Source organism: Symphalangus syndactylus, chromosome 3 (assembly GCF_028878055.3).
Source record: "Symphalangus syndactylus isolate Jambi chromosome 3, NHGRI_mSymSyn1-v2.1_pri, whole genome shotgun sequence".
Taxonomy (NCBI): Eukaryota; Metazoa; Chordata; class Mammalia; order Primates; family Hylobatidae; genus Symphalangus; species Symphalangus syndactylus.
In genome coordinates, this window is record NC_072425.2 from 67,195,389 (window position 1) to 67,208,523 (window position 13,135).

The following is a 13,135-nucleotide window of genomic DNA, read 5'->3' on the forward strand; positions in this document are numbered from 1 at the left end:
ATATTTTTTAACTGAAGAGCTCAGAAGATAATTTCCATCAACTCTTATCACCCTATCCACTCATCTACTCAGTATAAGGACTTCTTTCACAACTAAACTCTATCATATAAATAAACTAACTATGCTCCTATCTGCAGCAAAGCTCTTCACTTGCGTACTAGACACCATTCTCTTTCACCTACATCAATCCAGAAACTGTCCCCTCCGTTTCTCCTGCATCATCAATTTGTCATGTTCTACTGGATCATTCCCATCTCAGCCTATAAACAAGCTGTCATCTCCCTGATTAAATATAAACACAAACAAAAAGAAACCCTTCATTCCCCCTTCGCTCTCCAACAAGTATGCCAGTTATCAATTTTTTACTTCTGAACTCCAAACTTCTCCTTCATAGCCTGCTCTGAAAAATGATTTGGGGATCTTTAAATATGTTTCTTTTGAAGGCAGAGAATGTAGAGAAAAAAATTTTTTTTTCTTTTTCCAGCTGGCATAATGTTAAGCTTTATCAGTAGAGGACACTGGAGAGACACTGCAGGAGGAAAGAGTCATGCTGCCTGGTTCCAGTATGTTCATTCAATAGGCTCCTGCAAGAACATGGCTTCTCCCACACCCAGCTCCTACAGAACCAGTAGTTTCTGCAGTGTCTGGTTCCTCCAGCATGGAGTTCTTCAGCACTGGCCTTTTGCAGTACATGGCAGCTAGAAGCAGCCAGATGCCGGCAACTTCCCCCAGCACCTTGCTAAGGCAGTTTTGTACTGGAGTGCATTCAGAGAGACACCCCTCCATGAGGCTCCCTAGAAGCAGATTTCCAGAAAGCTCCAGAGAGTGAAGTACCAACAGGTTTTGCTGGCACAGCACCACAGATAATTTCCTGCCATTCAATAAGCCACGCTATGTCCTCCAACAAGGTCTACAACTCAGTCCTGAGGGAGGGGACCCTCTCTTTTGGGCACCCTGTCTTAGCCCTAGGGTAGGGGATGTTTCTTCTGTCTGTATCTTTAGCATTTTTATGAGACAGTCCCTTGTTACTCCAGTCTCCTCTTATAGTTGGTAATTCTTTATATTAAATTTGTCCTCTTCAAATTACTCAGTACTTTCTGTCTCCTCACTGAACTCTGATACAGCAAGAAATGACTTCAGGGCAAAGGAGAAATAAGTCGAATTTACGATAATGGATTTGAAAATCATAAACACATATGACAGATAACTCATCTGTTCTGAATATTTCCTATGAGAAGAGAATCAAGAAAATGAAACCAAATTCAAACCAATAAAAATAATTATTTTAAGAGTGGGCACAAAAAGAAGAGTCACTTGAGTAGTCATGAAGGCATATAATATAGACAGAAAAGTATCACAGAGCAAAGAAAGGAAATACTTTCAGGGAGGATATTCTATGGCTAATGACATCAGGCATGCAAATTCAATAATTAAGTTATCCATCACCAACTTTTATTAAGTGCCCTCATCATAGAAGAAACTGCGCTTTTTTGTTTTTGTTTTTGTAGAGACAGTCTCACTTTGTCACTCAGGCTGGAGTGCAGTAGCGTGATCTCGGCTCACTGCAACCTCTACCTCCCAGGTTCCCAGGTGGCTCATGCCTGTAATCCTAGCATTTTGGGAGGCCGAGGCGGACAGATTGCCTGAACTCAGGAGTTCGAGACCAGCCTGGGCAACATGGTGAAACCCTGTCTCTACTAAAATACAAAAGAAATTAGCCAGGCATGGTCGTGTGTGCCCAGAGTCCCAGCTACTTGGGAAGCTGAGAAACAGCACTGATTTTTTTCTTTCTGTTTTAGTAATTCATTTCTGATTGTAAAAGCAATGCATGCTCATTTTGGAAAATCTGGAAAACATAGAAAAGTATAAATTTAAAAAATTTTAAATGTAGCGTGATCTTACTATTTTAAAAAAGGCTGTACTAGCTAGCCTTATTAAATTTTACTTGCCATTTTGAAATGTCTTCATGAATATTACCCTAATTGTTACTGAATGATCCTTAGAAGTTTATCATAATTTATTAGCATCTTTCGTTGAACATTTTCCCCTATAGGTCTGAAATATAGTCAAAAGCTTCATAACAATAAAATATGTTACTAAAAAATATAATATTATTTGCTTTTGTATATGCATTATAAATACATTTAACTATATAGAAGGAAATTTAACATGAACTAGCACAGTGATAGCAACAATGCTAATTTAAAATTTATACCAATTACTTTAACTACTTTATCTTATAAAATGTACTTACCAAAATCATAACCTTCTGGAACAATATTTTCATTGACAATGCCATTCCTCAAGTCATCCTATTAAAAGACAAATTGATTTTATTTACATTCATGCCAGTATGTCTTTTTTTGAGACGGAGTCTCCCCGTCACCCAGGCTGGAGTGCAGTGGTGCAATCTCAGCTCACTACAACCCCTGTCTCATGGGCTCATGTGACTCTCCTGCCTCAGCCTCCCGAGTAGCTGGGATTACAGGCGTGCACCACCGTGCCTCGCTAATTTTTGTATTTTTAGTAGAGACAGGTTTTAACATGTTGGCTATGCTGGTCTTGAACTCCTGACCTCAAGTGATCCACCCGCCTCGGCCTCCCAAAGTGCTGGGATTACAGGCGTGAGCCACCTCGCCCCCCTATTCATGCCAATATGTCTTTATCCTAAAAAATCCTATTATCTGCAAAAGAAAAATGTTTAAAAGCAATTTTAAAAAACCAATTCAAACTTAGGAGAACTTAGCTATGGCAAAATATTAAAGTAGTTAAACAATATCTCACCAAACTAATCTTATAAAAGAATGTTCTAGGAGCTATTTAGATTTGCAGGTATCATTGGGCGCAGTGGCTCACACCTGTAATCCCAACACTTTGGAAGGCTGAGTTGGGAGGATTGCTTGAGGCCAGGAGTTTGAGACAAATTTGGGCCACAAAAAGTGAGACCTTATCTCTACAAAAAAATTTAAAAATTCGCTGGGCATGGTGACATCTACCTATAGTCCTCGCTACTCAAGAGGCTGAGGCAGGAAGGATGATCGCTCGAGCCCAAGAGTTAGAAGCTGCAGTGAGCTATAATCGTGCCACTGCATTTCAGCCTGGGCAACAGAGCAAGACCCTGTCTCAAAAAGAAAAAAAAAAGATATGGGGGTATGTATTCATGTTTGTGTATAGTTACATACACCTTCACCTATATCTATAAATTCTGCTAACAGATTGTGCCTAGAAAAAAATACTGACTACAGTATGTTAGGTAAATGACAATGAATTAAACCTCATGCAAAATATGATACCAACAAATACATATCAAAAAAATTTACTTACCAAGGAGTTATCATAATCACTAAGATAAAACATCTGAGACTTCACATTCCAATAGGCAAACAGGTTATCCAGTCGGATTAACTGAAAATAAAATTTATTAGATGTCTCATTTTCTTTGAAGAATTTTTAACATACACTATCTTCAGAAGTCTCAAATAATTAAGTGAGCCATACCACAGAGTTAAACAAATAAGCACAATTCACATACATCCTTATCTATATATTAGCATTTGGCTTTCCAAAATTCTCCTTAAGTCCATGAGTTGACAAACACAGTATTTATTTACCTTACGAACTAGTTTCTCAGTTTCATCATGTAAACATGGAACCCAGTATTGATCAGTTGTCTGAGAAGGAAAAAAAACAATGGCAGTAAAAAGGTCATTCCATTTGAAATGGCAGAGTGATAAATCATTATCTACGATACCCTAGACCAATGTCCCATGAAAATGCCTTTAAAGGCATATCACTCCATCAAAAAATACTAACTGATCACATTAAAGTGTCTGCTTTCAAGGAAGGAGCTCCTTGCGGGTCAGAAAAGCAAACAAAGAAACAGGCAACTTCCAACAGGTAAGTGCCACAGTAGAAGTTAAATACACAGTTCATTGAGAGGACATGGCAGGAGCACCCAATTCAGGGGTGTGACAGATAAAGAGATGTTACATATAACCTAATATATAACATGTAACTAAAAATTATTGATTCTAAGGTCAACAGGGAATATGATTCACAACAGGCAGAGCCCAAAGGTACGCAAATATATGACACATTCAGGCAACTGAAGTAGCTCAGTATGCAAGAGAATATAATGCAAAACAGACAAAGAAAAAAGGTAAAACCAGGTATATTGCCTCGGGTCGGTTTAAAAAGGGTTTGTAAGTTGTTTAAGGACAAAACTAAGAGCAATGAAAAGCCATTGAGAGGAATAAAGTGATCAGATCTTTGTTTTAGAAAGATGGTTTTCGTTTCTATGTGGAGAACTGAATGGATAATTAGAATAGTAGCTCTCAAAGTTTAGCATGCATTAGGATCACCTAGAGCAGTGGTCCCCAACCTTTTTGGCACGAAGGACCAGTTTCATAAGAGACAACTTTTCCAGCAGGGGCACAACCTAGATCCCTGGCATGCGCAGTTCACAATAAGGTTTGCTAGGATCCTACGAGAATCGAATGCCACCTCTGATCTGACAGAGCTCAGGCGGTAATGCTCACTCCTAGCCCTTACCTCCTGTTCTGTGGCCCAGGAACCCTCACCTAGAGGGCTTTGTAAAACACGGATTGCTGCATCCAAATCCTAGAGTTTCTAACTGAATAGGTCTAGGCTGGCAGACAAGTTTCCAAAGGTGATGATTAGTAACTACTGTTATCATGGTTACCAATGATCTTCACAATGCCCAATCCAATGGCTAATTCGCCATTCTTATTTTTCAACTTAATGACAGTATTTGAATAACTTTTTGGAGGGCATTTTTTCTTTTTTCGTTGCAGTGGGGCCACATTTTAAAAAGAAACTGTGGAGTATCTCTGAGCCTGCTCTGGCTTGGGAGGCTGCCCAATTTAAAAATAATAATAAAATTAAAAAGAAATCATACACAAAACCCAATAGATATAACAAATAAAATCATGCAATGAAATATACAGCAGTTAAACTGAATGAATTTTGTTACATGTGGCAACACAGATAAATGTCAAAAACACTGGAAAGTGCAAAAAGGAACTCATAAAAGAGTCATATAAAACGTGCATAAATTTAAAATCCTACATTTTTCATAGATACATTATATAAAAGTTTTAAAACTTAGGATATTTATCTCTGGGGAAGGATGGGTAGGTGGAAGTACAAAACAAAAGGGATTCAAACTTTATCCAAAACAGCTTATTCCTATAAAAATACTTAAGACTTTAAGCAAATAGGCTATTTTAATAGGCTCTTAATTTAACAGCCATCCATTCTGGAGGCAAGCATATGTTTCAAAATTCTCTACATGGTCTTATATTTTTAAAATTCCTCAATTTCAAAAATTAAACAGGAAAACACTATGCTACAATATTAATAATGATATTGAGAAAAACTAATTATTGATGTTTTTCAAGGCTTATCGAAGTTTCAGATACGAACATTTATTACTTGTATTTGGTACTTACTCAATACAAACTTGGAAATGGATTTTTTAAAGTAAGCAAAAGCATCTAACATCATAATTACCAATAATAATAGGACCTCATATTTCTGAATTTGATTTTCAACCATTTTTTGAAATGTGAATCTATATACCCTCGATTCCAATCCAGTCGAGACCCTCTGTGCACCCGTTCTACATAGACACCTATTTCTGATGCTGGCATATACAACTAGTAGTAGTTTAATAGACTATATTGCACATTAAATATGGTTAAGATTCTTTTATAAACAAAATACCTGCATGCTCAGATTTTGAAGGGAAATACCAAATGACAGTGGTTTGTCCCGATTTGTGATCTAAAGAGAAAAGTAAAATTTACTCAGATTTTCAGTAGTTGGATAAAATTCACTTTATAGAAAAAACTGTCAATGTGCAGTGGCTCCCATCTGTAATCCCAGCACTCTGGAAGGCCAAGGCAGGAGGACTGCTTGAGCCCTGGAGACCAGCCTGGGTAACACAGTGAGATCCTGCCTCTACAAAAAAAAATGTAAGAAAATTAGCCAGTCCTGGTGGGATGCAACTGTAGTCCCAGCTACTGCAGGGTGGGTGGGTGGGGGTGAGGTGGGAGGATCACTTGAGCAAGGAAGGACAAGGTTGCAGTGAGTCATGATTGGGCAACTGCACTCCATCCAGCCTGGCGACAGTGAGGCCTTGTCTTGGGGAGGGGAGGGGAGGGGAGGGGAGGGGAGGGGAGGGGAGGGGAGGGGAGGGGAGGGGAGGCGGGGAGGAGGGAAAGAGAGAGAGAGAGGGAAGAAGGGAGGGAGGGATAACTTTTTGGGAAGTAACTTATTTCAAACATTCAGAAACATTTTATTACTTTCCAGAAAAACTTTCATTCCTATATTTTTCCTAAAACAAATTAGAATACTAATTATTAATGTATTTGTGTTACACAGGAATATTATACTGCATGTTTTCCAGTTTACAAAAAAAATTATTAAAAAAGACTAACAAAGTAGGATTATAAGGCAAATAATTATCTGGTTAAGAGAAAACGAATGACCTATTCAGGATCAAGGAATTATTTAAGGCTAGCTCCACTAATTGCTAGACCAGTACTCCATCCAGGAGGTAAATACAGCATACTTTAAAGTATTTTAAAAATACATAACTGCTAAATTCATAATTTCCAAGGCATTTCCTTCATGATCTAATGTCCGAACATCTTGGGAAAGTGTAAAATCAAGCACTCAACACTAAGGACTGCAAATTACAGCTATGATTATAGAAAAGAAGGATCACATCATCTTTAGCTCTGTATCCTTTTGGGATTTAATAGGTTGGCCAATAAAAAGTAGGTGTCAATAAATAGTAAAATAACTTACATATAAATATAAAAACAAATATCACATATTAAAATACTTACATCATCTTCATAACGAATATGGATACTGGAAATTTTCACTTGAAGATTTTTTATGATCTGTGTAACTAATTTTTCTGCAAAAGTGTCCTGTTTTTCCGGCAGATGTTGTTCTACAATTGCAAATATTCCTTTTTTAAAATTGAATGAAAAATATACTCTCTAAATATCCACATACTGAAGTAACATACTTATGTTGCCTTGCTGAAATATACATATATATGTAAATAGAACACTAATAGCTTGGTTTCCAAAAGTCTTTCAAAAGCAAGTAAACATTTTTCTAAAGCTAGTTTATTGTGCCATGAGACTAAAGCAGACCATGTAGAATTTACTGGCATTAAATTTTATAATTTCTGTTATCCTATGCCTGAGCACAAAAATATATTTAAAAAATGAAGATTATTGGGTAAGAATTATAATAGACTTAAATAAGAAAATCTACTAACAGCAGCAAAGCAGAAATCTCTCTCAAAATTAGTGATACCACCATTAAGTTGCCTGTGTATAGATGTGTAAAACAGTTGGACATCCTCCTCCCCCAGTAAATACAAAATAGGAAATAAGATCTTCTTCCTCTCTTCTTTTGAACAAGGATGAAAGAAGTTCATCATCTATTTCATGTTCAGAAAACAGTATTAACTATCTCAAGTTCCATTACTTTCCAAAGAAATAGAAAGAATCAAGAATTGGAGGGGCAAGGTGGCTCACACCTGTAATCCCAGCACTCTGGGAGGCCGAAGCGGGTGGGGATCACCTGAGGTCAGGAGTTTTAGACAAACCTGGCCAATATGGCGAAACCCCGTCTCTATTAAAAATATAGAAATTAGCCAGGCATGGTGGTCCATGCCTGTAGTCCCAGCTACTTGGGAGGCTGAGGCAGGAGAATCATTTGAACCAGGGAGGTGGAGGCTGCAGTGAGCCTAGATCACACCACTGCATTCCATCCTGGGAGACAAAGTGAGACTTTGTCTCAAAAAAAAAAAGAAAAAGAAAGAATAAAGAAGAATAAAGAATTCAGGTTCCTAATTTTTTTGAAATATGCCTTTGATAATCATAGTTATTATCCTTTTTCTCCCCTTAAAAATGCCAATGAAAGCTATATTCTTTTGTATTTCTAATTCTGTTCCTCTTTTCATATTCTAGTCCTATATACAAATAATATATATAAATCTATCTTTTCCTCTAGTTGCCTACTACTCTCTAATTCAGCTGGCCCAGGAGGCCCTAAAGGAAAGTTGAAGATACTAATCATATGTACCTCAAATACACCACAGTTAAATGAATATATATACATATAAATAGATTATAGAATTAAGTAGACAATAGAATACAAGCTCTTTAAAGACAGAGGATCATATTTTAATCTTTGACTCTCACCACTACCTAATAAAATCTTTTCTTTTATAAATTCATTTAGTCATTCAATTAAATGTTAAGTCTTTCTTTCTCTAGCCACTACTTCCTCCTGACTTCCTTATGCAGCTCAGATTCCATGATACGTTATTTTACCAACACCTTAAATTCCTTTGCTCTTTTTTCTCATATTACTGTCAATAAAGCACCAATCCTGAATAAAACCAACCATCCATTTTACATGAAAAGCATACCAATGCCTATATCTTGCAAGGTAACGAAACAAAACACAAGATGAGTTTAAAACAAACAACAACAACAACAACAAAAAAACAAGTCATAGAACCCTGGAAAGACACAGGAACTGGAAACCCCACCAAACAAAAAATAGCAAACATGGAACATAGTGGAGAGAGAGGAAGATCACACAAGAACTGATTTAAATCTGTATAAGGAGCAGTTAAGCTAGGTCCCCTCCACTCCCAGCCCAATATCCAAGCAATATCCCTTTCCCACCCTAGTGAGAACACACGGGTTTATTCTAGAGAAAATGGCTCTAATAGGATCCAAATTTTGTACATGGGAGAACAAGGAGAGCCCAATACCAAAACAGGGAGGTTAAGTAAAAGCCTACAAAATAAACAGTCATACTCAAAGCCACTTTTATCTATTTATATATAAATAAAACATTTATATATAGCCATACTATAAATAGTGAATTCTGATTTAACCAAAAATGTGATATAACTATATAGAGAAGAGGAAAAAATAGGGTCAATCTTCATAGTACATCATAAAAGGATGTGTGTCTAATATATATATAACACGTTATATATTATATATGTCATATATATGCCAATGAAACACAAGATGAGTTTAAAATATGTAATGTCATTAATTATATATAATGTTATAAAATATGTTATAGATAATATGCATGTTATGTTATATATGTTTTATATATATATATAATAAATAAATCAAGAAACAGAGGTGTGAGCACCATATTTAGCAATTATAGGTGCGGGCCTCGGCCAGAAACAGTTGGTTTTTTTTTAATCTGGACACTATAATACTGCTTAACTTTTAAAGCTATGTATATATATTATCTTGATAAAATAAAAATAATTTTTAAAAAGAAAAGGCCTAAGAGACTTAGGAAAGAGGACTAGAGGTAAGGATAAATGATTACATATAATATAAAGTAACTGTTACAGAGAAAAAACAGAATTACAAGAGATATTGCCAAGAATTACATGTTAAATCTCTGTTAATGTTTGCCAACAAGTAAAACATTTATTATTGAAGCTCATTATTTTTCATTAAAAGAAAATCAATGTATTTCAGAGACAGTGAAGTCAGTAAACTTTTTTTTAATTTTAAGATGTTTAACTATTAAATGAATGACAGAGGAGAAGAAGATAAACAGATCACTAGGTTAAGAAAATGACTTCATGTTTCAAGATAAAGAACAGCATATTTACACGCCAAGGCAAAAAACCCACTAGGCGAGAGTATAAAAAGTAGCTGGCAGTAAGGATCAGAGAACAGGTGAAAAGGAATTAGATTTCTGCAGGACACCGCTTCCAATAATGAAAAAGAGGTTGCAGGAATGGAACATATGGTCTAAGTTTAATTGGAAAATATGTAAAGCCAGAGGGTAAATAAACAGATAGAGGCAAATAGAAATATGTCAAGAAACTAAGTATCTCCAAAAGGGTGAAGAATTGATATAAACAGAATACAAAAGCAAAGGCTAGAAAATTAAGAAAATATGCTTGATAAAATTAATTGCTATCATTAAAAACTGACCTTACCTAGTATGTATGTGTGTATGTGTATATATATATATATATATTTAAAATATGTAAACCTAATAATAATAATAAGCTAGACATATTATTTGCCTTCAGATAAATTTCCATAAGGTAAAATTTCTGTACACATAACAAAGCATACAAACCACATTAAAATTCCCCATGCAATGAGATTCTATCATATTTGTTAAATAATCTCAGTATGTCCAGAGAAAAATAATATTCAATTATGATAAATATTTAGGTCTTTTCTACTTCTCTTATTAGCATTGTTATTTACTGTTTTCTTTACCTTGATCAACTACTTTTTGTTTTGCTTCTTCTATTCTTTTCAGTTCCTGTTGCTTTGCTTCCATGAGTTGTTTCTCTTCTTTTAAAGGATCATATTTTATTCCTACAGGAAGATTAAAAAGGAAGAATCATAACTACCTTAAATTTAAATACAGTCATTCCAAAAAAATCCTTACAAATAATCATTAATTGGCCGGGTGTGGTGGCTCATGCCTGTAATCCCAGCACTTTGGAAGGCCAAGATGGGCGAATCATGAGGTCAGGAGTTCGAAACCAGCCTGGCCAACATGGTGAAACCCAGTCTCTACTAAAGATACAAAAAATTAGCTGGGCATTGTGGCAGGCGCCTATAATCCCAGCTACTCAGGAGGCTGAGGCAGGAGAATCGCTTGAACCCAGGAGGCAGAGGTTGCAGTGAGCTGAGATGGTGCCACTGCACTCCAGCCCAGGTGACAGTGTGAGACTCCATCTTAAAAAAATAAAAACATAAAAAATAAATAAATAATCATTAATTCAAAGTCTCCAAAAATGTAGAGTAAAAACCAATTTAATTTGAATTAATATCAAATTTAAATATTAAGATCTCAAAAAACTTCCAAAAGTATTTTGAATATAAAGATTTTTCCATCCATAAAAAAGAATAACTTAAATTATATTTTTTTTAAATTTAACTTACTAGAAGAAGGCACTATGAGTAAATAAATTTCTTCCAATACGGCTTCAACAGGTTGAGTATAAAGGTTTTTCCATGGAATTATAAGTTTAAGATTACCTACATTTTTTTGAAAAAAAAAAAAAAAAAAGGACAAAAAATATTACTCCTTCAACCTGCATTTATGGTTAGTCTATTTTCTGTCAGGCATTAGAAGAGATAATAAACTGGCCTTTGTCCTTAAGTGCTTAATCACTTTATTGAAAGCTATTTTACAACTACAAACAAGTGTTTGTTGTAATGATTTGAAATTATTGTATTTATATCAGTATTGTTGGAAAACCTAGATTATATTCAAAATATACAAGTTTCCATTTACAGTTCTCTGTACCATAAACAAACCAATGTTCTTCCCTTAATCAACAATCCTTAATATCATAACTGAATTTCCCCAGTTCTTACTCTAAACCTCCATATATATATTTTTTAATGCTTTAAGATGGTAGATTAGGCCAGGCGCAGTGGCTAACACCTGGAATCCTAGCACTTTGGGAGGCTAAGGCAGGTGGATAGCTTGAACCCAGGAGTTCAAGACCAGACTAGGCAACATGGCAAAACCCTGTCTCTATGAATAAAAACTAAAAAAATTAGCCAGGCATGACGGTATGTGCCTGCAGTCCCAGCTACCTGGGAGGCTGAGGTGGGAGGATCTTGAGCCCAGGAGATCAGGACTACAGTGAGCCACGATCATGCCACTGCACTCCAGCCTGGGTGATAGAGTGAGACCTTTACCTCCCCCCAGTAAAAGATAGATTATATACTTTAAATAAGTGTGGATACGTATATTTTTCATTATGTGTATGTGTGTTACATACATATATATGTATAGTAATTCATATATACATATATGGTAATAATCATACATATAAACTATATATATGAAAAACTACACATAAGGTAATAATAAAACATTCTGGGTAATATTTGAAAATTATGCAAACTAATGAAAACACCCTAAGAAAATCAAACAGCGAAGAATTTTTTTTTTAAGCATAAGGGTTCTTAAACCACAAAAACACTATGTATGGGGTTTCTTACACTACTCACTCTAGTTTTGTATCTTGAGAATATTTTCGTAATAGAGAGTTTTAAAATATTTTAAAATTGTTTAAATGGTATGAGTGTCTAGATTTATACAGCTGCCATAATTGTGTAAGGAATAGATTATTAAATATACTATGTTGCTAAAACTGCTTAGTGATTGGGAAATTTTTTAAAATCCACTTAGATCCATCTCATGATATTTTATAAACTCCGTGTGTAGAAAACTTCAAACTGAGAAAAAGATTTCATCATACAATATCACTTCAGAGAAAAATGAACTATCTGATTTCTTTTTTATATTTTTTGTAGAGTCACAGTCTCACTATTTTGCCCAGGCTGGTCTCAAACTCCGGACCTCAAGCAATCCTCTTGCCTCTGCCTCCCAAAGTTCTGGGATTACAGGTATCAGCTACCCTGCCTGGCCTGTAAACTATCTGATTTCTAAAAGAGGAATAACTTTCTAAGTTTTTAAACCAGAGAACATGGTGATCATTTCAAATTTCTGTACAGACCAAAAATATAACCAAAATGAAATAAGCAGATTGTGAAAAAACTGTAACAAATTTGACACGGTTAATTTATTTATAAATGTACCAACAGACTGCTTAAAATACATACAGTAATACTTCAAAAAAAGTAAATGAACAAAAGGACAAAGAGCAACGACAAAACTGTAAAAATAATAAACACATATTAACAGTGTGCCATTTTCACTACAAATGTTTTTTAAAAAAAATCCAAACTTGACCAGGCGCAGTGGCTCACATCTGTAACCCCAGCATTTTGGGTGGCTGTGGTAGGAGGATCACTTGAGTCCAGGAGTTCAACACGAGCCTGAGCAACATGGCAAAACCCTGTCTCTACAAAAAATACAAAAATTAGCCAGGCATGGTGGCGTACACCTGTAGTCCCAGCTACTCGGGGGCTGAGGTGGGAGGGTTACTTGAGCCAGGAAGGCATAGGTTGCAGTGAGCCAAGATCACATCACTGCACTCCAGCCTGAGCAACAGAGCAAGATGCTGTCTCAAAAACCAACCAAATAA

At 35.6% G+C, this 13,135-nt stretch overlaps 1 protein-coding gene across 5 annotated transcripts in view; it reads right to left on the minus strand.

Annotated features, from left to right (window-relative positions):
• The window catches only part of VPS13A (vacuolar protein sorting 13 homolog A), a 264,964-nt gene that overhangs the window by 223,939 nt on the left and 27,890 nt on the right, over positions 1-13,135 (minus strand). For all 5 annotated transcript variants that reach the window (XM_055272202.2, XM_055272201.2, XM_063636975.1 and 2 more), the window contains exons 4-10: positions 11,013-11,108; positions 10,338-10,439; positions 6,876-6,985; positions 5,746-5,805; positions 3,612-3,671; positions 3,325-3,405; positions 2,255-2,312 (exon numbers count right to left, since the gene is read on the minus strand). In XM_055272202.2, the coding sequence (XP_055128177.1) occupies positions 2,255-2,312; positions 3,325-3,405; positions 3,612-3,671; positions 5,746-5,805; positions 6,876-6,985; positions 10,338-10,439; positions 11,013-11,108 (567 nt within the window). The remainder of the gene's footprint in view (positions 1-2,254; positions 2,313-3,324; positions 3,406-3,611; positions 3,672-5,745; positions 5,806-6,875; positions 6,986-10,337; positions 10,440-11,012; positions 11,109-13,135) is intronic.